General features: G+C 44.3%; 1 protein-coding gene across 1 annotated transcript in view; it reads left to right on the plus strand.

Annotated features, from left to right (window-relative positions):
- The window catches only part of ADAP1 (ArfGAP with dual PH domains 1), a 69571-nt gene that overhangs the window by 34114 nt on the left and 10934 nt on the right, over window positions 1-24523 (plus strand). Inside the window, exons 5-7 of the mRNA XM_033167255.1 lie at window positions 15424-15536; window positions 18863-19009; window positions 23472-23555. Of these exons, the coding sequence (XP_033023146.1) occupies window positions 15424-15536; window positions 18863-19009; window positions 23472-23555 (344 nt within the window). The remainder of the gene's footprint in view (window positions 1-15423; window positions 15537-18862; window positions 19010-23471; window positions 23556-24523) is intronic.

Consider the following 24523-nt stretch of genomic DNA (forward strand, 5'->3'; position numbering starts at 1 on the left):
CCCGGAAGCTGTACGCCGGCTCCCTCGGCCAGTAAAGCGAGATGAGCGCCACAACCCCAGAGTCGTCCGCAACTGGACCTAATGGTCAGGGGTCCCTTTACCTTTACCCTATTTGGGGCTGTTTAATGTACAGGGTGAGGTTGTTAAGTTGTGGGTGGACACAGCAGACGACACAGTGATTTTCAGGTAGCTCTTGTTTATTCTCAGGCTGGAACAGAAGTGAGCTGAAGGGCTCAGCAGCCTGCTTATATAGAACTCAGCTACAATGCAACAGTAACAACTTTCTGTAGTTACCCAATCCCTGAAGGTCACTTTTCAATCCTTCATTTGCATGTGCAGACCTGAGTGAAAACTGCAGCAGAATGAACTATATACACACACCCCTAGTGGCCTAGGGTGAGAACTTCAATACATAACAGAGGTAATAATAATAATAATAATAATAATAATAATAATAATAATAATAATAATAATTTATTATAGGCCTGGATGGTGGGGTGGGGTGGAAAGATGGCAACCATAGAGGAAGGCTGTTGTTGTGCTCCTGTTCCAGGCTTCCTGAAGGTATATGAATGGCAACTTTGAGAAGACCTTTGATCTCACCCAACAACTAATAGTCTTAACCATAGAACTGGAGGCCACGGAGGGGCATAAATGCTCCCCATGCAAAAAGGGTTTTTGTTTGTTTGTTTAGGTGTTTTGAGAACAGAAGTGGAAAGGCTTCACCCATTTGCCTAGGGTCACATCCATGCCCTACATTTGAAGCTCTCTTATATGACTTCATCAGTCATAATGGCTCCCCCCCCAAAAAAAAACACATCATGGGAACTGTAGTTTGTGAAGGGTGCTGGGAATTGCTGGCCCGTGAGATCAGCCCCTTGACAAACTGCAGTTCCCAGGATGCTTTTGGGGAAGCCATGACCATTGAAGTGCTACAAGAGTGCTTCAGTTACAGGTGGATAGCCGTGTTGGTCTGCCATAGTCGAAACAAAATAAAAAATTCTTTCCAGTAGCACCTTAGAGACCAACTGAGTTTGTTCTTGGTATGAGCTTTCATGTGCATGCACACTTCTTCAGATACTTCAGAGTGCTTCAGACGTCTAGTGTGGATGTTGCCAGGTGGCCTTCTGGTGACAGGGAGCTGCGACTTGGGAAAAATCACAGTTTGTTCTTCAGAGAGCTGAGGTGCTTCAACCAAGGCTGCTTGTTTTGCCAGAGGACAAAATAAATCTTTTCCACAGTCAGTGATGCTTTTGTCGTCCTACTTTCAACTCCTTTAAAAAAATCCAGAGGGGCAGCCGTTTTTAGTCTCCAGCAGCAAATGCCATCAAAGTGTCTTTGATATATTAGAACATAAACTTTATTTATTATGCCACAAGCCCATAAAAAGCTGGTGCCGTAAGCTTGTTAGTCTTTAAGGTGCCACGAGGCTCTTTGACACTGTTCCAGTTCTGTAGCTCAGGGGCAGAACATTTACTTTGTGTGTGTACTGTAACAAACTACAATTCCCAGGATTCTTGGGGGGGGGGAGAAGCCTGTGGCTATTTAAAGTGATCTGATGCACCTCTAAATGTACCATGCAGTGCCAGGTTTACATATAAGCTAAACAAGCTATAGCTTAGGGCCCCCCAAAAAATTAAGGGGGAAAAAAACACTGGATGTACATTTCCAAAATATAATACAGTGGTGCCCTGCTAGACGAAAATAATTCGTTCTGCGAAAATTTTCGTCTAGCGGGTTTTTCGTCTTGCGGAGCGGCAATGACAGCCGCGCTCCGCAAAACGAAAAAAAAGAAAAAAAAAGACGAAAATTTTTCGTCTTGCGAGGCAGCCCCATAGACTTTTTCGTCTTGCGGGGCAGCCTTCCGCTAGACGAATGCCTTCGTCTAGCGAGTTTTTCGTCTTGCGAGGCATTCATCTAGCGGGGTACCACTGTATAAAAAAACAAATAAAACCTATACAGCAACAGTGTTTTGTATTGTGCAGGCTCCTATTTGGTATGTGCAAATGGCTTTTGATGCCTATTAGGTCCATAAATTACCATATAGCATATATTCAACACAAAAAAACCAGTGACAATTTGTTGTTGGCAAAGAGCAGCTGGACATATAATGCACCCCATTACCTTCTGTAGCTTAGGGCCTCATCAAACCTAAATCCAGCCCTGACCGTGCTGTTGGGGCCCAATCTGAGCAAACCCTGATCCAAAGTGCTAGAAGGAGGTCAATATGGGGCTGAAGATTCCAGGCACCTAATAATAATAATAATAATAATAATAATAATAATAATAATAATAATATATTTATACGCTGCCCATCTGGCTGGGTTTCCTCAGCCACTCTGGGCGGCTTCCAACAGAATACTAAAATACAATAATCTATCAAACATTAAAAGCTTCCCTAAACACTTATTGCCTTGCTATGGGCACAAAACATGCAAAAGAATCCGCTTCCTTTGCTGCAGTTTCAGTCTTCCTTTTTAATCATTTTTATTACTTTTTTGCATATATTTTCCAAACAAAACTTCACATCACATCACATCATCCTCATTTTGGCTATTATAGCCTGAGACTTCCGTCAATCCTGTCTAGTGATTTTCAAATTTGTTATCTGATCTTGCATTTTATTATTATAATTAATGCTTTTAAACGTCATTTCCTAATTATTTCCTTCCTAAATCGTCTTACAATAATTTATATAGCCCTCCTTACAAAACCTATTGTAAGCCTACAAGCGATATTACATCAATGCAATTGCCTTTCAAATAAATCATATATTTCTTCTAATCCTTAAGGATGTCCTGGTCTTTCTGGTTCCAAATTCTCCCAGTCAACTTTGCCAGTTCTGCATACTCCATCAGTTTTATTTGCCACTCCTGCTTCATTGGTAATTCTTCCTGTTTCCATCGTTGTGCTGTAGTTGGGTATAAAAACAAGTTTTTATCCTGTCTATTAATTTCTGTACCTACAATACCAAGTAAAAATGCTTCTGGTTTTTTTCACAAACGTATATTTCAACATTTTCTTCATCTCATTATATATCATTTCCCAGAAGCATTTTACTTTCTTACAAGCCCACCACATATGGTAAAAGGTGCCTTCTTTTTCTTTCCATTTCCAACATTTATTGCTCACTTTATACATTTTGGCTAACTTTACTGGTGTTATGTACAATCTCTGCATCCTTTTCTTTCAAGTTTTCTTTCAAAGCATTACACGAAGTAAAGTTTATACCTTCTTTCCGTAGCTTTCCCCAATCTTCTAATTGTATATTGTAACCAAAGTCCTTAGCCCAATGTAGTCATTGCTGACTTAACCTCTTCATCTTTCACATGCCATTCCAATAGCATGCAGTTTCAGCCATCCATCCTGCGGACAGACAGAACAGTAATACCATTGTTAACAAAGTGGTGGGCGCAGGACTGGAAATGGTGCAGCTGGGTATATGGCGGCTGGTGGCATTCAGGGTCTTGAGGGCTGTGTTGGGTGTGTGGCCCGACAAGAACTTTGGCATTTACGGTTTCCCATTGTGTCCGTATGATCTAGCATACAGACCCTTGTTTCATTCCTTGGCTGTGCAAAGCTGGGCCAGGCCTTGGCAGTTCTGGCCGCCCTTTGTTCTAAAGGACAACAACAACAAACAAGAAGGGAGCTTTTGAGAATATTAAGCAGCTAGTGTAGGATGAGGCAGCATTTTTATCGCCTCTAAAGTCCTTGCCCCGAGTCGTGTCTGCTTTCAGAAAAGCAAACCTCCGACGTGTTGCGCCAAGAACCTTCCGTTCCCGCTAATGCTGAACTCAGCTGCTCATGTGCCAACAGGATTGGTACCAGGGCCGGTGGGAAGCGAGAGGAAGGGGGTCAGCTTTCTCGGGTGGATCTTGAGACAGGTAGAAGTTTAGAAAGCAGAAACGCCCAACTGGCCATTACCCAGCCAGCCTAATAAGGGCAGAGCATACACAGATGTCTTCAGGAGCCACTGAAAGTTGAGTTTCAGTTGGGAAAGCAAAATGGAGAAGGGGAGAGGGGATCTGTGTGCTTGATCCTGTAGCAATTCATAAAATCCTGGCTGGTTGAAACCATGTACAGGAGCAAAGAAAGGGGGCAGGGACTCTCATCTCCCCCACCCTCAATCAAGTCCAGCTGAACAATTAGCCTCTCCCAGGCCATGACTTTAAGAATAGCAGAAGGGAGAAGAGGAGTTCAGGGATTTTTTTTTTAAAACCAATATATTAAAAATAATTATGTAAGTTGTGTGTCTGTTTCTCAGTTTGATCCTTTTACATGGTTTTTCTACATATTTCTTTACGCATTGTGATTTGCCGTTATTTTTATTGATCATAGTTTAGCAATTATTTATTGTAATTGCTAATAGGGGATTTCTGTTTAATTGTTACTTGCTGGTGTTTTAAGAGTTAATTTTATTGTGTACTATTCTATTCTAATTGATTATTGGATATTACTTTATTTGATGTAAGTCGTTCATTTTAAAGTTATGTTTTATGATGACTTTTTGTATTGGATCAGGTTATTGTTATAAGCTGTGTGTGTTGTTCGTTGCATATTTTGTTGCTGTAAACCGCCTTGTCTGTAGTAATATAGAAAGGCGGTATACAGATTAAAAGTGAAAATGAAATGGAAAATTCCCGCCAATGTACTCCCATCTCCCCCTGCCATTGGTCATTCTGGGTCGGGGTTGATGGGAGTTGTAGTCCAAAACGTCTGTCAGGCATTGGCTCGCCCTGTGCTAGGGAGCAAGGATGTAGTGCAGCATTTTGGTGAATCTCACACATGAGGAAAATGCGTAGTGTGCATTTAGAGCACAGGACCTCCTTCAAAGAAAACTAGGAACTGTGGCTGAATTGCAACTAATCACCAAACTTAAAACCATGGAGAAACCTGGTCTGAAAAAAGACATTGGATTCTTATCTCATTATACATGACAAAGCTATCTTTAGCCATCTCACCCCTTGCCTTCCCTGCAGGACTAATTGCAGCCGTTAAGAGTCGTCAACAGGTTTTCCACACCTTTCAGCTGATCACCCATTCCCACCACCCTTCTGAGTAATACCCCTCCCCACTCCCCCACTATATTTAAGGATCTGGTGACTTCCGTCTCAGTGTATCTGAAGAAGTGTGCATGCACACGAAAGCTCGTACCAAGAACAAACTTAGTTGGTCTCTAAGGCGCTACTGGAAAGAATTTTTTATTTTATTTTGTAGGAACTGTAGTTTCACCCTCACAGAGCTACAATTCCCAGCTCCCTTAACAAACCGCAGTTCCGGGGATTCTTTGTGTGGGAGCGAGCCAGGAGTTTGAAATGTGCATTGGACTGTGTAAACCCAGCAGTTGCTTGGCGTGTGTTTCTGAATGTCAGCATTCACACATTAGAGCGGTCGCTGTTGATTCCCACGTTGTACAAAAGGGTACAATTTAAGGGGTGTGTGTGTGCACCTGCACCTGTATTTTCTTTCAAAGAGCACATTTCTATTTTGCACCATTCAGAAAAGAGCCAAATCCAAAGGATAACTATATTCCGATCTGCACAACAGGCCAATAATTTTGCACTCAGTTAGTTTGCATTGAAATTTGCAAATTCCTCCATCATCCCTGCTCACTGTATATTTTTTGTGGACAAGGAGGAACAGTGCTGTTCAGGCTGACATTTTTGTCAGGCTGCCTGCAGTGCATTCTTGTTCCAGCACTGTACAGTGGTGTGTTTTTAAAAAAAATGTAGGTGTATATATATATGCTGGTTTATGACCATAATAAAGATTTGGAGGTGTACATCTTTATGGCAAAACCTTAACCTCTGTGATATGTCCCATTTGGATGGGAAAAGCTGGGTGGAAATGGAGGCAATAAATAAAACTTATATATGCACCAGGGGATGAAATCGCTGACGGAATTAAAATGTATACACGGGCAGCAGCCGTGCATGGACTATATCTTTCAACGTTTGGTTTAAATATCTTTAGTTCCTTTCTCTTTTTTGTTTTTTCTTGTTCAATGTTAAGTTTTATCGGGGGACGTGGAGCTGAAAAGATCAGCGCAGTCGGGATCGGCACCCAGGGCCGAAATTACCGTTCTGGGCAATGCAGAAGTAAAATCGCATCGCTGGTGAGGGGAGGGCGCCTCCTTCCCAGGCAGCAGGGGAGCTTGCCACAAAGCGGACTCACGGCTCCTCGGTCAATTACATCATCCTGCCTTGCAGGGTGAATGACTCATCCAGAGAGGCTGCTGAGTTTCTCGTCCCTGGGCACCAAGGAGCTGGCTCTAATGCCCAGCACACACTTCCCAGGGGGAGGCCTGGTGCCTGGAGGCGTTTGTTATTTTACCCTCAAAGAGCAGTGTGTGTGTGTGGAGATCTTGCAAGCCAGTGTTTCCCAGTTGTCAGTCATTGTGTGTGTGTGTGTGTGTGTGTGTGTGTGTGTGTGTGTGTGTATGCCTTGAGAGAGTCTTTAAACCTCTTTTGTTGACCACCAGCATTACGAGGGTGCAAACAAGGATGCTTTATTAAAGAAAGGTGTAGACTTACAGCAAACAGTATGCCTTTGCAGATGCCAGACGAACACTGCAGCAAGGAGATGGCTTGTCCACACCCAAGCAAACATGCAGACATTATTTATACACAAAGCAGCATACGTCACTTTGTCCAGAACTGCCCATCATTTCATTTGGCCAGTTAAGGGCATAGGTGGCAAATAGCCAAATCTTACAGATAGCTCCCCTTTCTGGACTCACAGTCCAGCATCCCAAGGATAACATCACAACAAGCCAATTGCTTTATATCAAAGCAAGTGAATATAAGCACATCTGAGCTCACTGCTGCTACAACAACTGCCAATTAATTGGGAGGTTATCTCGATTATCAAGATGACATCCGCAAAGCTTGTGGAACAGATCATCTTTGGTTCAACACAGCAGGTAGGAATGCCCTGCCTTCCCATGAGCCAGCTGAGATGAAGCATCGCTTGACCATCTGTAGCCTCCGGCGCACAAATTACCTGGTGGTCTCCTTTTGCTGGTGGGAGAGGAACTTGAGGAAGAGGGAGATAGCAACCCAGGTGTTGGAGCTGGAGGCTGCCGAAGAGATAAAGTCAAGGGAATTAGGTCACCCTCTAAGGGCAGACAAGGCTGTATATTAGGGCGTGTCATTTAAGGACGGAAAATTTTATTTTGTGAATTTGCTCAATGAGGGGGTCTAAAAATATGTAATTGCACATGAGGAATCCAAATCTGCAATTATTTTTATGATTGGTTGATGTTTAGCTTGGTAAATTGAGATTTGTTTGAAATACACTAAAAAAAAGCCAAAAACTCGCATTTTGAAGCAAAGTTAAAGTTTTTAATCATTTTATACAAGCAAAATATAAAGAAATTTTATTTCCAGCTGTAACAACATATCATCACTTTATCTTATAACGTCCTATTATAGTTAAAAAAAAGAATAACATTAATTGGAATTAATAACAAGTTTCATCAAGTCCTGTATTGATTCATTTCTTGACAAAAGCAGACGACCTGCTTCTTGGCCTCTCTGCAGCCTCCATGACTTGTTTCACACATCTTTCAATCCCTTGACCATGACAAGGCCACTGAGGAACTTGCATAGGCTTGTCAATAAATTCCTTTATTTCTGTCAAGGTCATTTTGCATGTTAATGGAGGTTCATAAACTCCATCAAACCAGTCTATCAACTCCAATAAGTTTGAAGCAGAGGTGTTTATAGAAGGTGTCTTCCTTGGACGTACTGAAAGGTCTCCAAATATATCATCATTGCCACCTCTCAAATCGATGATCTTTTGAATTCCAGCTCTCCTTTCTTCCTTATTATTTGAGCACAGCAGTGTCTGAATTAACATTTCACTAAATGCATACCACGCTGAACGCTTAACAGTCGGCAAAACAGCAGCCTTGTTTTGCAGTCTAAGCTGTTGCAATTGAAACAACAAATGACATGGGCCTTCTATCCACAAATGTTTTACTTTTATATTGAACCAACACGGATAGTACACACCAACAATGTATTCTACAATCAGCCTTAAATTATTGAGGTTTTTGCCTTTTAGGCCATGTTTGGAAACTCACAAGCGACAAAGTCTGTTTGCTGTTGTAAGCCACCTTACAATGAATTTGAATTTCAAATTCATTAGACAATGAATTTGAATTTCTTCAAATTCATTGTCTAATGATGACATCAATTTCTCCTGTGCTCCCTTTACTTTATTGTGGTCAACAACAAGTTTCGTATTCTCTTCAGTGATCAAGCCAATATCAATAAATGCAGCGGTGGTAATTGCAGCTGTGGCACGAAGACCAACACCGTATCTGATGTTCTGCATAGCAACATTAGGAATATCTAATGTATTGTACTGTTTCTCTCCATTAGAAGTTGAAGGAGCTGCTAAATCATAATTTGATTCACTTCCATCTTCTGTATCAGATTCTTTTTCATTTCCAACCCCGGAGGAACTTTCTTCATGTGATGGAAGTGAAGAAGTCTGCAAACATTCCTTTTTCTATTCAGCATCAGCAAGTGTTGTTCTCTCAACTTCTCCTCGCTTTTGCTTCTTTATCAGTCTGTTATGTTCTGGAAAATCTGGCAAACCAATTTGGTGTGGTCCAATAGAACCAATATTGTTTCTCTGGCCTTTAATGAAAGCAAGTTCTTTCACTGGGATCTTCTTGTCTTTAGAGCATGTGCAATTAATGTGAGCTTCTTTTGTGCAATCTGTAGCACAGCCAAATTCAGAGCACATAATGATTTCACATTTGCAATTGAGAATGTCAAAGAGCTTGTCAAGTTTTGAAGCAAAGGCTTCTTTAATATCTAACTTGCCCCTTCCAAGAGATATGTTTTCTGCTTGCTCTCAACTTTCTTGAATCTTTGCTAATACTGTAACTCTTGAATTCACAACAGGGAAAACAAAAGAACAGTTTGCTTGTTCCCATTTTTCAAGTACTTTAGGCTATAAGTCTTTTGCAACACTGGCAGCTGGATAGTTTCTCATATCCTCACTTACTTTGTTCTCTCAGCAACAGTCCATATCTTAACATGTCTCGCAAAGTTGGTAATTCAGAAGGCAACATGTCTCTTCCACTTCCAATAAGGTTGCTCATATGTGTGAATGTTCCCTGCCTTGTTCTCTTCTTTGTAGTCATAGTGAAGCAGTTATCACTGGTTGTACAAAGCAAAAAAGAAATCGCATACCATTGTATAATATTAGAATCATAGAATCCTAGAGTTGGAAGAGACCACAAGGGCCATCCAGTCCAACCCTCTGCCAAGCAGGAAACACCATCAAAGCATTCCTGACAGATGGCTGTCAAGCCTCCGCTTAAAGACCTCCAAAGAAGGAGACTCCACCACACTCCTTGGCAGCAAATTGCACTGTCGAACAGCTCTTACTGTCTGGAGGTTCTTCCTAATGTTTAGGTGGAATCTTCTTTCTTGTAGTTTGAATCCATTGCCCCGTGTCCGCTTCTCTGGAGCAGCAGAAAACAACCTTTCACCCTCCTCTATATGACATCCTTTTATATATTTGAACATGGCTGTCATATCACCCCTTAACCTTCTCTTCTCCAGGCTAAACATACCCAGTATTAATAATACAGATAACTACATATTAATAATTAATAATATTAATATTAATATTAATAATACAGATAACTACAATACATATATAACAGAACTACAATATCTTGTAATCAATTTTAGGCACTTATCAACATCTGTTTTCATGAAAATTTGGGAATAACATATACGTTTAAATGACAGAAAAATTTAAAAAAATTAAAAAGTAGGAACTTTTCACATAGATATTTACCAAGCAAGACCTAAATATTTACAAGTAACCAAAATATATTTCAAATTACCTAATCATACCACAACTTTTTAACACCCCTCAAATCAGGATTTTTAAAGATGAAAAATTCAACACGCCCTACTGTATATGTTTCAGCAGTGCAGATGACAAAGCAGAGTTTCAGACAGGAAAGGCTGCAGGAAGGCTTCTGCCGGGGATGCTAATGAGAGCCCTGAAGAAAATATATAGGGCAGAGATCTGTATGGTATTCGCCTTTCCCCACTCCTCTATCCCGCTGCTCACAGACAGTTTTCACCTTGAAATCGTTGGTGCACCAGATAGCATCTATCCTAGCAATTTCGCCTCCAGAGGAAAACTATTTGCATTATTTAGCAAGCCTCTGGGTGAGGGAGCCTGTCAGCACTTAACATCAGAAGAGTCCTTCTGGGTCATGCCGAGGCCCATCTGGTCCAGCATCCTGTTCTCACAGTGGCCAACCGGATGCCCGTGGGAAACAAGCAGAGCATGAACGCAACATCGCTCTCCCTGCATGTGCTTCCCCAGCAACCGGTAGTCGGAGGCTACTGCCGAAACATAGCTCAGTCTAGCCTACCTTGCAAGGCTGTTCTGAGTGCAAAACGGGAAGGGAGAGAGCCACATACATGACCTTGAGCCCTGTGGAGGGAAACTGGAGTATCGTAAGTGTGGACGACTAGTTGATAAAGGAACAAGGCAGGGGTGTAATGGGGCAGAGTGGGCTTATATATGCTCCACTGTCATGCACAATGACCCAGAAAGCATCCTGTGCAAATAAGGGGCCGCCTGTTTTGGGTTACAGATGCCTGAACAACTTAAGTCCAAGGTACCTTAGGGACCACCCAGTCACTGAGATCGTCCCCTGAGCTGGCAAGGCTCATCAGCAGACACCTTCTGCTACAACCTATAAACACCAGCTGGAAACTTTTCTACGTTGCCAAGCTTATGCAGGCTGTTAAGATAACATCTATCTGCCGACCCCGACACCCATGTCCCTGTTTTCCAGGGACAGTCCCAGATTTGCAGAAGCTGTCCCGGTTTCTTATTTGATACCGGAATGTCCTGCTTTTCCTTAAGGCATCCCTATTTTCATTGGAGAAACGTGGTAGGGTATGGAGTCATCTGATCCCCGAGCCATCTGAAGGCAGCCCTGTATCGGGAAGTTTTTCAATGTTTAATGTTTCGTTATTTTGTTATATATGTTGGAAGCCACCAAGAGTGGCTGGGACAACCCAGTCAGATGGCTAGGGCATAAATAGTAAAATTGTTGTTGTTGTTGTTGAATAGGACACCCCTATTTTCATTGGAGAAATGTTGGAGGGTATGTGTATGTAATGGTCAGTGGATCTCTAATTTTAAATGTTTACACTGTTTTTATTGCATACGCATATGGTTGTCACAGACGGCTTTGGTTTTGTGTTTAATGAGCAGTGGCACACCAATATTTCCAGAAATAAAAATAAATGAAACCCAGCAGCACTTGAATGTGGGAGATGCTTGCTTCTTTTTGACCATGAGCATTTTACCAAGCTTTTGTCTGATAGTTTAGCGAGAAAGACACTTTGGTTGCTGGCTGTATTTCACTGTATTGATTTCCAGCGCCTGGGAAGCAAAAGCTATCAATCCTTCCTTTCAAAACGTTCCTTTGGCTGTGATGCAAAGGGGAACAATTCTATAAGGGCTGGAAATTTGTTACAGATCTCTTCCCCACCCCCACCCCCATCATTTTCTCCTTTAAGCCTTAAAAGGAGAGGTCTTCCACCAGCTCTTACTTGTACCAAGGTTTTTTGTTTGTTTGTTTTTTAATTGTGCAATTGGACACAAAATGTGCAGTTGGAAAGTTGATAATGTGCAGCTTGAAGAATGATGGCAAGGGGAATTAGACATGCTAGGCGTAAGCGTTTATTAAGCGCTTAAATGGCAGGCAGTGCCAGAGACAGCAGGTACACAAATTAGATGAAGGTAGAATGCTCCCAATTTCTACACTTAAATTGCTCAAACCACGTTAAAAAAATTTTTTCCCTTCGTGGCCAGAACCTCTTCTTCTTCACCTTTACCTCCAGGCAGGTAATGTTTTGTCACAGATTGAAAATCTTCATATAAGTGTTCCCTGGGTGTTTTTTTTTTTTTGGCAGCAGGGGTTGGGGGGCACTCATAAATGAATCATCGCTGTATAGTAGATAAGAACTGCTAACTCCTATGGAGAAACCACCCTTGGAAAAGAATGTGAGCAAGGAGCCCAAAATGCTTTGTGTTCATTCAGCTTCTTGCTTCCTCTAGTGTCCGGCGTGTGGTGGGGAATTTGCTTTTTCGGAACGAAAACAAAAACACACCTGACTCGCACCTGGCTCCATCCCTATGACATCATCTTGAAAACCTTCCTAGTCTGCTTTCTAAACCTGTCAATGTGCTTCCCTCAGCTCCAATTGGATGAGTTTTGGGAGCTGAAATAGCAGGCTGCTTCCTTCTGAGAAGCAGAGCACCGAAGTTGTTGAAAGCCAAACATGGTGCATAGGTTTTGAAATTATTCCCCACCTTCTTTGGCCCCTTGTCTAGTTGTGTTGTATATGTGAAAAAGGGTGAAGGTGTCCTCCTTTGCTTGCCCCCGTGCTAGTTTGAGTTTGTTGGTTAGCTTTTCTAATACATTTTGGTCTCATATTCACTCCTTTTTTTGTTACACAAAAATAAATTCTTTAATAAAAATTATTTATTTATTTATTTATTTATTTTAAGGATCACCCTTGCCATCAAAAGGAGTGGTTTTGATTTGGGACAATACCGCCACAAAGTACACAGCAACGTCTAGCAAATGCATTTTTGCACCTATTACTTGGAGAACTGCGCCACAAAATTGGGTGGAGGGTGAATTTTTGTTTTTAAAAAATGTGAACTGAATTGAATGTCTCCTCCGCCCACCAATCCATATTTATGATGGCTTTCTTTGAGAATCTGAGAAGAAAATGATTCTTTCTTCTTCTTCTTTTAATGAAATGTCTCTTCCTGAATGAACTTTCCCCAGCATTTGAGATCTATCACTCAAGCACTCTACAGAATGACAGTGTTGGAAGGGAACTCCAAGGCTCATCCAGTCCAACCCCTGGCAATGCAGGAATCACAGCTAATATGTAAAGCTAAAACAAGACGTGACTCCTCCTTCCACACATGTGGAAGCAGGTCATATTTTCTTGTCTTTTGAGGGGCCCAAACCATTATCGGTGGCCTCCTTCTCACTCTACCTGCCAAACCTTTGTGATTCAAGTGCAGAATACTGCTTAATTCCATGTTGCATCGTACATGATAGATCACAAGGAGGCTGATGAAGTTCTCCCTCGGGAAGGCTGACAGAAAACAGACAGGTACACAAGCGATGCCTGGAGGATATGGTTGATTAAACCATCAGGCTTGCTCAAGAGCTGACAGTCACGCTTCCTGAGCTTTGACAGTTTTGGAGTCTTTTAACAGTTCACTTGCTCAAATAACAGAACAGCAAGCAGTTTTTCTCCTGGAAGTATTCAGCCGGGTTGCTCAACGAGTCTTTTACAGACGTATGCCGTATTTTAAAGAGCATATTCCGATAAATGTCAGCGTGGTGTGGTGGGTAGAGGGTTGGACTCGGGTTCAAATCCCCACCCATGAAGCTCACTGAGGGACCTTGGGACAGTCACAGAACCACAGAATCACAGAATTGTGGAGTTGGAAAGGACCACAAGGATCAAGCCGTTGCAATGTGTGAATCTTTTTGCCCAGTGTAGGACTCAAACCCACAACTCTGTTATCCCAGGTGCTCAGCCCTCTCAGCCTTACTTACCCCACAAGGTTATTGTGAGGGTAAAATTGGGGTGGCTGGGAGAACTGTCTGTGCCACCTTGAGCTCCTTGGAGCAAAGATGGGGTATAAATGAAGAGTGGGACCATCGAAATGTTGCTAAGGGCCTCATCTGCACTATGCATTTAAAGCGGTACTTCTCCACTTTAAGCAGCCATGCTCCCCCCCCCCAAGAACCCTGGGAACTGTAGTTGTGTGTGCATGTGGGTGTGTGAGAGGAGAAGGTGTGTCACTGGCCTAAGATTTCCCAGGGTGCTTCACGGGTGGAGCTGGAGATTTGAACCTGGGGCTTCCCAGTATTAGTCCAGCACCCAAACTCAGGACTGTCCAACTTTTCCTACCAAGTGGGCCGCAAAGAGTATGTCAACACAGAACCCGTGGGTCATACATTGCCTTGTTGAATGGGTGTGGGAGGGAGGCCAAAATTTGACTGACACACATACACACACACCCCAGCACTCATGCTGCTTTCCCCAAACCAGGTAAGATAGGTGCCAGGCTTTGGGAGGGACGTGTGAGGCTCTGGCAAAGTCCTAGATCCCTCCCACCTCCTTCCCAAAGTTGGAGAAGGGCTAATTTTCTGAACTGAGTTTTGCCATTTTCTGTAAGAAAAACATAGGAAGCTGCCTTATACAGAGTCAGTGCATTGATCCACCTAGATCAGTATTGTCAACACTGGCTGGCAGCAGCTCTCCAAGATTACCAGCAGGGGTCTGGAGAAGCCAGGGATTGGGTCTGGGACCTTGTGCAAGCAAAGCAGATGCTCTTCTGTTGAGTTGCAGCTCTTTTCCAAAGCAAGCTATGGATAGTTCCCCTACCACCGCCCTGATATTTACAAATGAAATGTGACAAGCTAAACTGTTAACGTCTTATGGAAATGACCAGAATACAATTTGCTTAACGGCTTTGTTGCAGTCATTCCAATTAAAGACAGTGGAAGGAGCAAAAGCTTCATCCTGGATCTGTTTGCTGTTGCCTTGGCTACCTCTATCTGAAATTGCACAGATTCCTAAGACTCTAGTCCTGTGGTCTAAACCACTGAGCCTCTTGGGCTTGCCAATCAGAAGGTTAGCAGTTCGAATTCCCGTGATGGGGTGAGTTCCTATTGCTCTGTCCCAGCTCCTGCCAACCTAGCAGTTCAAAAGCATGCCAGTGCAAATAGATAAATAGATACCATTGCGGCGGGAAGGTAAATGGTGTTTCCTAGCGTTCTGGTTTCCGTCACAGTGTTCCGTTGCACCAGAAGTGGTTTAGTCATGCTGGCCACATGACCCAGAAAGCTGTCTGTGGACAAACGCTGGCACCCTCGGTCTGAAAGCGAGATGAGCTCCGCAACCCCATAATCACCTTTGACTGGACTTAACATATGCATACTATCTTAAATAGACTGCTGCTTCCTCCTAGGGATGCTCCTCTCAGGCTCTCCTTTTCCTATTCTTAAGTTTGAGTCTCCACATTTGCACAGTAGCCAAAAGATCAGAGCAGCAAATGAGGATCTGACATCTAGATGGAGGGAGACTCTGTGGCAACCACCTCAGTGCCAAAAAAGGCAAATAATAATAATAATAATAATAATAATAATAATAATAATAATAATTCGTTTATATGTCACCCATCTGACTGGGTTGCCCCAGCCACTCTGGGCAGCTTCCAACAAATCAAAACATCAAACTATTCCCCTTCTCTCTGTTTCTCCTTTCAAAAAGTTGCCATGGGAAGAATATATTTCTCCGTTGTTGTTGTTCTGTTCCTCCATAGGGTACCGGGAAGGATTTCTCTGGAAGAGGGGCCGTGACAACGGGCAGTTCTTGAGCAGGAAATTCGTGCTTTCAGAACGGGAAGGTGCCCTGAAGTATTACAACAAAAATGACGTAAGAGAATGGGGGTTGGTTCCAAGTGGCTGGTCCTTTTTTCAGTTTTGAATAGCTAGCAGGTCACATAATGGGGCCATGAGGCTCCTGTTGCTTTTTTAAAAATCATTTTTATTAGTTTCACAAATACAAAGCGTAAATAAACACAAACTAGTAAAAACGTAACTGTATAAGGAGATTCTCCAAATCTCGAGACTTCCCCCCCCCCATCTCCTCCATGGGGTCGCATTTTAAACACCTACAACTGCATATTCATCCGTACTCCAGTTTTTATATCAAACCATATTGTCCATAATAATTTTTTACACTACAGGTGAGTCAAAATCCTGTTCTTGTTCCCATCTGTTTACAGTGGTCTCTTAAATTAACCCCCCCCTCAATTTATATAAAGTTTTATAAAGTTTTTATCCTCTTGGTTTCTGAGTTTTCCAGTCAGCTTTGCCATCTTGGCATAGTCCATCGGCTTGGTTTGCCACTCCTCTCTGGTAGGGACAAGGCTCCTGATGCTTATTCACCAGCACCTTGCTACTTCATTTTTATCACTTGTGTAACACCACCGGGGGGCTGTACCATTGTACGGAGCACGTCAAGGAAGGTCTCGGCCCCAAGGAACTTCCAATCTAAAATTTGACACGGGGAAGCAGCAGTGAAAGGCAAGGGGGAGGAACTTTCCTTTGACCGAGGGCCAGACCCCCACCTGGTCCACCTTCTGGGGTCCATGTGCTGGTGATGGGAGGGACGAGAGGCAAAAGTGTGCAGGGGAGGGGAACTTGTCACTGCAGGAAGGGGAGACACCCATGTCTCTTCACCAGCCTGACTCATCTCTGCCTCTTGGCTCCACTCCTCTCCTGCTCCTGCCTCTGATTCTGGACTGCTCTCTGCCACAGATTCTCCAAGCTCACTAAGCCCTTCTGACACCTCCTCCTCCAAGTCTGCTCCCTCTGACCAATCATCATTGTCCCACCACCACTCCCCAGGCTCTGAGTCTTCTTCCCTTGGGGGTTCCCCAGCTGGTTCCTCCCACCACTCCTCTGTGCCCAACCAGTCTGTGACTCTTGTGGACTTCCTGAAAAAGCAGGGACAGATCCACAGCATGCATTGAAACACATCCAGCACACATTTGAAGCACACAGCTCCCCTCCAGGAACCCTGGAAACTGTAGCTTGCTGAGAATTGTATCTCTGTGAGGGTGAAACTACAGTTCCCATGATGCTGGACTAGGTATGCCTTTGGTCTAATCCAGCAGGGTCTCCTACCTGGGCTTGGTCACAGGCGTAGTTGCACGGGAATAAGGGCTGGGCGGGTTCAAGTCTTGTTTCCGGCCCTTTCCACTTCCACATGGGTTCGCCCACAAGTCTGTTCTGCCTTGTCCTGTCCAAGGGCCTCCTGGAATCTGGAGTCGTCATCACTACCAAGTATCAGAACGCAACTTCTCCAAAAAGCCCCTAATTAAGAAAGCCACATCTTGACCATGCTCTGGAAAGAAGGGAGGTTCCATAGAAGTGATGGTGCAAGTCGTTCTCTTTTCCCAGTAACCCAGTTTTGCATACTGTCACCTTTTCCGTCCCCTTCTCAGGGGCATTTCCAGGCTGCACTATTTGCATCCATCTACTTAGGAGTAAGCCCCATTGAAATCAGTGCTGTTTGCTTTTAAGTGGACATGAGTTGCATTGCTTTGTCGAAGGGGATTTCCCAGTGAGTGCGCTAAGATGTTGCTGCTCTCTCTTTCATATGGGGCTGAAGCCGTCTTGACCTTTGGGGAAGTGAGAGTCCACAGCACTCCATCATGAACCACTGCTATCTAACTGGGTGTGGAAGATGGGTGGATTCCCCCTCTCCCCGGCTATTTCAAAAGACTGGTCATGGTGTTGATCTCATCCACCACAATAAAGGAAACTGTTCCATGTTGGTGAATCCATATTTCATTTAATTGATTGCTGGCCTGGCCTACTTACAGTGGTACCTCAGGTTACATACGCTTCAGGTTACAGACTCCGCTAACCCAGAAATAACGCTTCAGGTTAAGACCTTTGCTTCAGGATAAGGACAGAAATTGTGCTCTGGTGGCGCAGCGCCAGCGGGAGGCCCCATTAGCTAAAGTGGTGCTTCAGGTTAAGAACATTTTCAGGTTAAGAACAGACCTCCAGAACGAATTAAGTTCTTAACCCGAGGTACCACTGTATTTGCATTTTTTAATTGAGCTGGTGCCCCAGACCTGCACTCGTGCCATACATCTAACACATACATCACTTCCCCCAAAGAATCCTGGGAACTGTAGTTAGTTAAAGGTGCTGGGAACTGTAGTTCTGAGGGGCAAACTACAGTTCCCAGCATTCTTTAGGTGGAAATCATATATTCTAAATGTATGCCATGCACGCAACCACAGACCAAATATCTAGGACTCTCCCAGGGAAAAGGACCATAGATCACGGATAAGTATTGTATGTGTTTTGCATGTAGAAGATTCAACTCGTGGCATCTCCGGATGTCAGGGAACTGTCCCCGGTTCAACGTGAGGTGGTGGAAGAGCTCTCGGGAGGCTACAGGGAGCCCCGGCCCCAACTGACTAGTAGCACCTCCTCCAGCGGAGGAAACAGCGATGTCTCCAGTGGGGAAGGGCAGGAGACCAGGGGCCATGAGTGTAGGGGCTCTGGGGATGCTGTAGAGACCCTGGCTCCCATCACCTGGCGGGCGAGGAGGGAGGCACGCCATTTCCGTCACCCGAACTGCGCAGAGGGGTGAAACGCAAGGAGGGGAGGCGGAGACTGGGGATGCCGAAATTCTTATGTTGGGGTCACAACTGGAAGGGGCCACTCCCGGATTCTGCAAGCAATTGATACGGACATGGATTTGTAGCTCTGCACTGTACATAGTATGCACAATAAACCTGTTAAAAGACAGACTGGACTTTTGCCTCGTTACTCGCGAGCAACCACCACACGAACCTTACACCAGTGAAGCAGTTTCAGGATATATTGAGTGTTTTTCAATAGAATAATAGAATGCATTGCAGGGGGTTGGACTAGATGACCCTCGGAGTCCCTTCTAATTACAATTCTGTGATTCTACATCTTTACCACTGTACGTTATCAAGCTAATTTTTTAAGGGGGGGGGGACAGAGCACTTTTTTGCACATTTCTCCGGGGTGTAAGTGTGTGGTCAGGCCCCCTTTGTCCTTCCTGGAGCTATTGGATCAAGGTTGCACTCTCAGTAAAAGTGCTATTTTGTTTTGAACACATGTATTTTGCAGAGCATGCTTGCTGCCTTCACCTTGGCTTCTTATTGTTCTGGGTTTCCTTTCTCTCTCCCCCCCCCACCCTCCCAGGCAAAAGAACCCAAAGCAATCATGAAGATTGAGCACCTGAACGCCACTTTCCAGCCTGCCAAAATCGGGAACCCGCATGGGCTGCAAATCACGTACTTGAAAGACAACAGCACAAGGAACATCTTTGTTTACCATGAAGATGGCAAGGTGGGAGCTCTGAAGTAAGAAAGGAGGCTGCTGTAAGAGCTGCCTTGCATGTGTCATAAGGAAAGGGCAGTAGAAAGCACCCATGGGTGGGACTTGCACATTCCCCATGTTTCTTGGTTTTCGTGCAAACAAAGAAACTACAGCATCTCTCCCAGTTTTGTACCATCTGAGCAGAGAAGAAATAATTATATTGTGATGGCAATGGTGATTTCTTACCTGCTTTTCAATGACCAGGGTAAAGAGGTGCATCTTCAGCATATGATGACAATCTAGTCCCAAATGTACCTCTTTCGGACAAGAGTCCTGCATTTTAGGGGCTGCCACAGAGGAGGCCCTCCCTCTTGCTGCCATTCCCTGAATTTCTGAGGGTGCAGAACCTACCAAGAGGGCCATCCATTCTGTAGATCATAAGACCTAGATATTGAATGGATATCTGCTGGAGCTGTCCAGCACCTGACAATGGAGATTAGGCAACAGACTAAAGTGGATGTAGAGGGCAGGCAAAGGTTTGGAATCTTCAGAACCTTGGAGAGCTCCTAGGCAAGGTAGATGTTGCCTTGACAGGAGTCGTATGGCATGAGGTGTGGAAGAACAAAGAAGCTGCTTTAATACAAACTCAGACTGTTTGCCCACCTGCAGACAAAGCAGATACTCTTCTGTTGAGTTACGGACCTTCCTTGCCATCATGTTGACTACCAGGAGCATCAAATATCGCTCAATGTGTTTTTGTGTCGCACCTGTTCTGTAGCAAGCACAAAATACCAGATCCATTGTGAGACCAAAATATACACAGGAGGCTTAGTTTGGTCAGAATCGAGTAAACACTTTCAGATTTAACTCTAAATACATTCATTACTTCTGGTAAACGAGCCACCATAACTGCTAGAGGGCTGTGAAAATTTGTGTCCAGGGCATTTTACTACCCATGTACTATCTGAAACCCAAGGGGTGCATTGGTTGCCAGGTGTTACATATTTTGGCCTTATTTTCAGCTCTCCTACCCCAATAATAACCCTGGAGAGCTGCTGCCAGCCAGTGTAGACAGTACTGAGCTAGATGGACCAATGATCTGAGCTGGTATAAGGCAACCTCCTATGTCCCTTTGTGGGGCTGATGGGAGTTGGAGTTCAACCACATCTGGAAAGGGCCACAGGTCCCCCACCACTGCCATACAGTATCATTTAGTACTGCAGTATAATGGCTCGGGATTGGCTGTCTAGGAGGAGGAGAAGGATTCTGCTCTGGGTTACCTGGAGTCAGGAGATGGTGCCTGATCACAAATGGTTTGAGATCCACTTCACCAGTTCTCAGTTCCTTTTATTTTCTTCTTGCAGTTTTCAGATGCAGATAGGTCGATAGATATTTGCACCAGCCATTGCAATGTGCATAAATGCAACTAAGCAGATCAGGTTCCCATACGGAATTAGTGATACGGCTTAAAGCTCAGAGAGCATTGCTGCGGCCCCTACTTTAGTGCCTGTCACTAGGAATATGTTCGCTAGGAATAGTTAGTCCATGCTGTCACCAGCTTATCTTGATCTGCAAGGAGAAAAGTCACATCATCATCATCAGCTGAGTTCCCTGGGTGAGGTAATATTAATAAGGTGATTAACTCCTTACGCAAATCTCTTTGCAAAGAGCTCCACAGCAGTGCCCAAAGGAATGTTTCAGCACTACCATCCCCATGTGGGGACAGATGCTCTTTGTTTTGAGACAGTTGTCCTTTCACTGACTTGCAGGAAATGTGCATATGCTGCTTTTATCGGGGTGGATGCAGATTTTTTCACTATAATTTGAAGAGAGGTATCATAGTGAGGGATGCTGTGACTGGTCCATCTGCTGCCCAGCTGCTAACTATTGATGGGCAATTTCAAGGGCCCCTCCTGCTCTCCCTTCTTAAGGTCATAGAATCAGTGAATCATAGAAATCGTTTTGAATCCTAGACCCCTAGACCTGTAGAGTTGGAAAGGGACCTTGAGGATTATCCAGCCCAACCCCCACAATGCAGGAATATGCAGCTGTCCCATACAGGGATTGAACCTGCAACCTTGGCGTTGTCAGCACTGTGCTCTAACCAACTGGGCTATCCTTTTATTCAGGGCCATCTTACCCATAGGTGCTAGGGGCGCGGGGCACCTGGGCCCTGGGCTCTCAGGTGTGCCAGGCCAAGAGTCCAGGGCCCGAGAGTTGAGTCCGGGGAAGAGCCCGCCCATTGGTCGGAGTGCCGCAGCAAGCTCTTCTGCTGCAGGTGGCTCTGTGCCACGAGTTCGGGGGCAACCGAGGCAGCGAGACGCTGAGGCAGCTGGCCGGCTCCACCCTCCTGTGTGCCTGGGGCTGGGCAACTGGGGGGGGGGCGGGGCGCTGGACGGATCTTTGCACCCTGGTGCCGCATATGCTTAAGACAGCCCTGCTTTTATTTACCCTGAACTTGAACCAGACAGCGCTTCAAGGATGCCTTCAAACAGAGGGCTACCCTGTGTAAAGCTTTTTAGTTTTCTGGATTTGACACCTCCTAGTGACTTGCAAAGTGCACCTTCTATGATCTGATGAGCATTATTATTATTATTATTATTATTATTATTATTATTATTATTATTACTACTACTACAGGAAATAAACCTGTGGTCCAGTAAGGTAGAAGAAGCAAGCAAGGCAGCGTTAGGGTTGCCCATTTTTGCACCGCATTTTTTGACAGGGCTGGCAAGCCTTGATCAGCTCTGATCCCCACGAAAGCATACAAGGGTGAACTTAATTTACTAGACCTTGGGGACACAGCTCTGCTGACCTGCCTCTGCCCTTTCTCTGTCATCAGGGCACCCCTTCATAGCCGAAGCACCCTCTGCAGGCTGTCTCCCACCCTTGCAGCAAATCTCAGCAGCAAGCTCTGGCCAGCAGGAGATTCCTTTAAATGTGCTGGATTGATAATATACTGTAAAAGGTTGTCGCTGCCATTACGCCTGTGGGCTTGCCTTCGAAATGAAATCCTCAAAGGTGGTGATCAAAAGGCTGTAGGTTTGCTAATACAGTCAAACCTTGATTCCCGAACGGCTTAGTTGCCAAACAAATCGGCTCCCAAACGCCGCAAACCCAGAGGTAAGGGTTCCAGTCTGCGAACGTTTTTTGGAAGCTGAACGTCCGACGCAGCTTCTGCTTGAGTGCAGGAACCTCCTGCAGCCAATCGGAAGACACACCTTGGTTTTTGAATGTTTTCGGGAGTCGAATGCACTCCCGGAACAGATTAAGTTCGAGAACCAAGGTACCACTGTAATATATAACAGATTTATAATAATTTATCATTTTATGTTATATACATTCTCAGGGCCCCTGCAGAAATCCTTTTTTATTGCCCATTCGTGAGGATTTGTGCTCCAGGGGGAATAGGGGCAATGATACGTGTTCCCTTTTTCAGTAGTGTTTATGACTGTAAAGATTTTGCGGCAGACGTACTGTTTTGTTTCCATCCGGTGCCTGTCCTGTAGCTGCCTGCTGAAATCCTGTAACCTTTCACATCCCAAATAATCCAGGGGTGTTGTTTTCATGGCACTGTAGTGCAAGACTGACTCTTCAGAGCCCTATCTGGACTATAGTTCTTTGCAGTGGACTCCAGGAATTGTAGCTCTGTAAGGAAAATAGAGAGCCCCCTTTCAGCACCCTTAACTAGTTACAGTTCCCAGGATTATTTGGGAGAAGCCATGGCTGTTTAAAGTGAAATGATTCTGCTTTCAATGTAAAGCACCCAGACTTTCCTTGACAGGGAGTACGGTAATAAGAGCTGCTTGACAGTGGAACGAATGACCTCAGAAAGTGGTGGCCTCTCCTTTTTTGGAGGTTTTCTTTTTTCTTTTTAAACAGAGGTTAGACAGCCATCTGTTGGGAGTTCCTTGGCTGTGATTCTTGCATTGTTGGGGACTAGATGATCCTCGGGTCCCCTTCCAACTCCTCAGTTCTACGATGAGATTCGACTCTGTTATTATTAGAGTTCTGTTTTTAATCTCTGTTTTTATTACACACACACACCCGTTTGTATAGTTAGGTGTTGCTTAGAGATTTTAAAGGTTTAGAAATTATTTTAAAACATATGCACTAGTAATAGATAATATACACAGGGCAGCTTACAAAAAAAAATCAGTGAAATGCCAAACGATTAACCTCACCCCACCCCCAAAAAAGAAGTCTGACGCAAGCAATGAGTTGCCGCGGAATAGGCGGTTCCTAAGCTTATTAAGGACTGAGGCCCAGCAAACACAGTGGGGCTTTGAAGGAAGCGGGCGTAAGAATCGTGGCGAAGATCAGAATGCTGCAAAAGCCTGCAGAAGTAACCACCAGAAAATTAAAATTGCATTTAAATTCAGATCAAATCAGAGTTGACCCGAGGCTGGTGCAGCATGTACGGACGTGCCCATTGCTACAACTTCTTCTGCCTCTTTCCCCTCAAATGCCGTTTTCTTCCTCCTCCTCCCAGGAAATGGTGGACTGGTTCAACGCCATTCGCGCCGCTCGATTCCATTACTTACAAGTGGCATTCCCTGGAGCGAGCGACGTTGATGTGAGTTCCTCTTTCTCTCTCGCCTTTTCTCTTTTTCTTTCTTCGTTGCTTGATGTGTTGCTGTCAGTGCCTGGGGAGAGTCCCATCAATGCCGTTCTGCACAACGGGTGACCCACAACGGACCACCAGCTGCCTATTAGGAGCAGCATTCAACTTGCACAAGGATTTCTGCTTGTGCAGCAGAACTCCCCCCACCCTGCCTCTCCTTTCTCCATGCACGCCCTGTGTCCCCCTAAATCTCTTCTGGGGGTTTTCTCCCAATCCCTGTAGAGCCAATTTGGGGAAAGTGTGGGAGGCCCTTTGCATAACCGGATGCCCTTATGGTTGAGAGATATATTTAGTTGAATATTTCCCTATATTGCAGCAAACAACAGAAAGAAATGGTCTCGCTGGCAGGATTTAAATAAACATTTACAATTTTATTTACAGAGAACAAGAAGTACAACAATGTGATAACATACCAGTAATATTGTATATAAACAGCAGAATGTATCACCTGACATAATAAACCAGAAATGGTAGTTGAGGGAAGTAAACGGGGGGTGGGGTGGAAAATGTATGTTTAGCAATGATATTGGATGCTTGTTTTGAGAAAAGAAAATTAATAAAAAATATTTTTTTAAAAGAATATTTCCCTATAGGCTGCCTGGTATCCTGCCTGAAAAACCGAACAGCCCCTGCCAATCAGTGTAGACAATACTGAACTAGATGCTCTGATTCCCCCTATTCCTTGGCGTTTCTAGTTGAGTGGTCAGGAAGGGGCCATTATGTTTCTGAGCAGAATTGAAAGTGTTGGAGCTGACCTTTAAAGTCCTAAATGGCCTCGGCCCAGTATACCTGAAGGAACGTCTCCACTGCCATTGTTCAGCCCGGACACTGAGGTCCAGCTCCAAGGACCTTTTTGCAGTTCCCTCACTGCAAGAAGTGAGGTTACAGGGAACCAGGTAGAGGGCCTTCTCGGTAGTGGC

The sequence above is a fragment of the Lacerta agilis genome, chromosome 13, assembly GCF_009819535.1.
Source record: "Lacerta agilis isolate rLacAgi1 chromosome 13, rLacAgi1.pri, whole genome shotgun sequence".
Classification (NCBI taxonomy): domain Eukaryota; kingdom Metazoa; phylum Chordata; class Lepidosauria; order Squamata; family Lacertidae; genus Lacerta; species Lacerta agilis.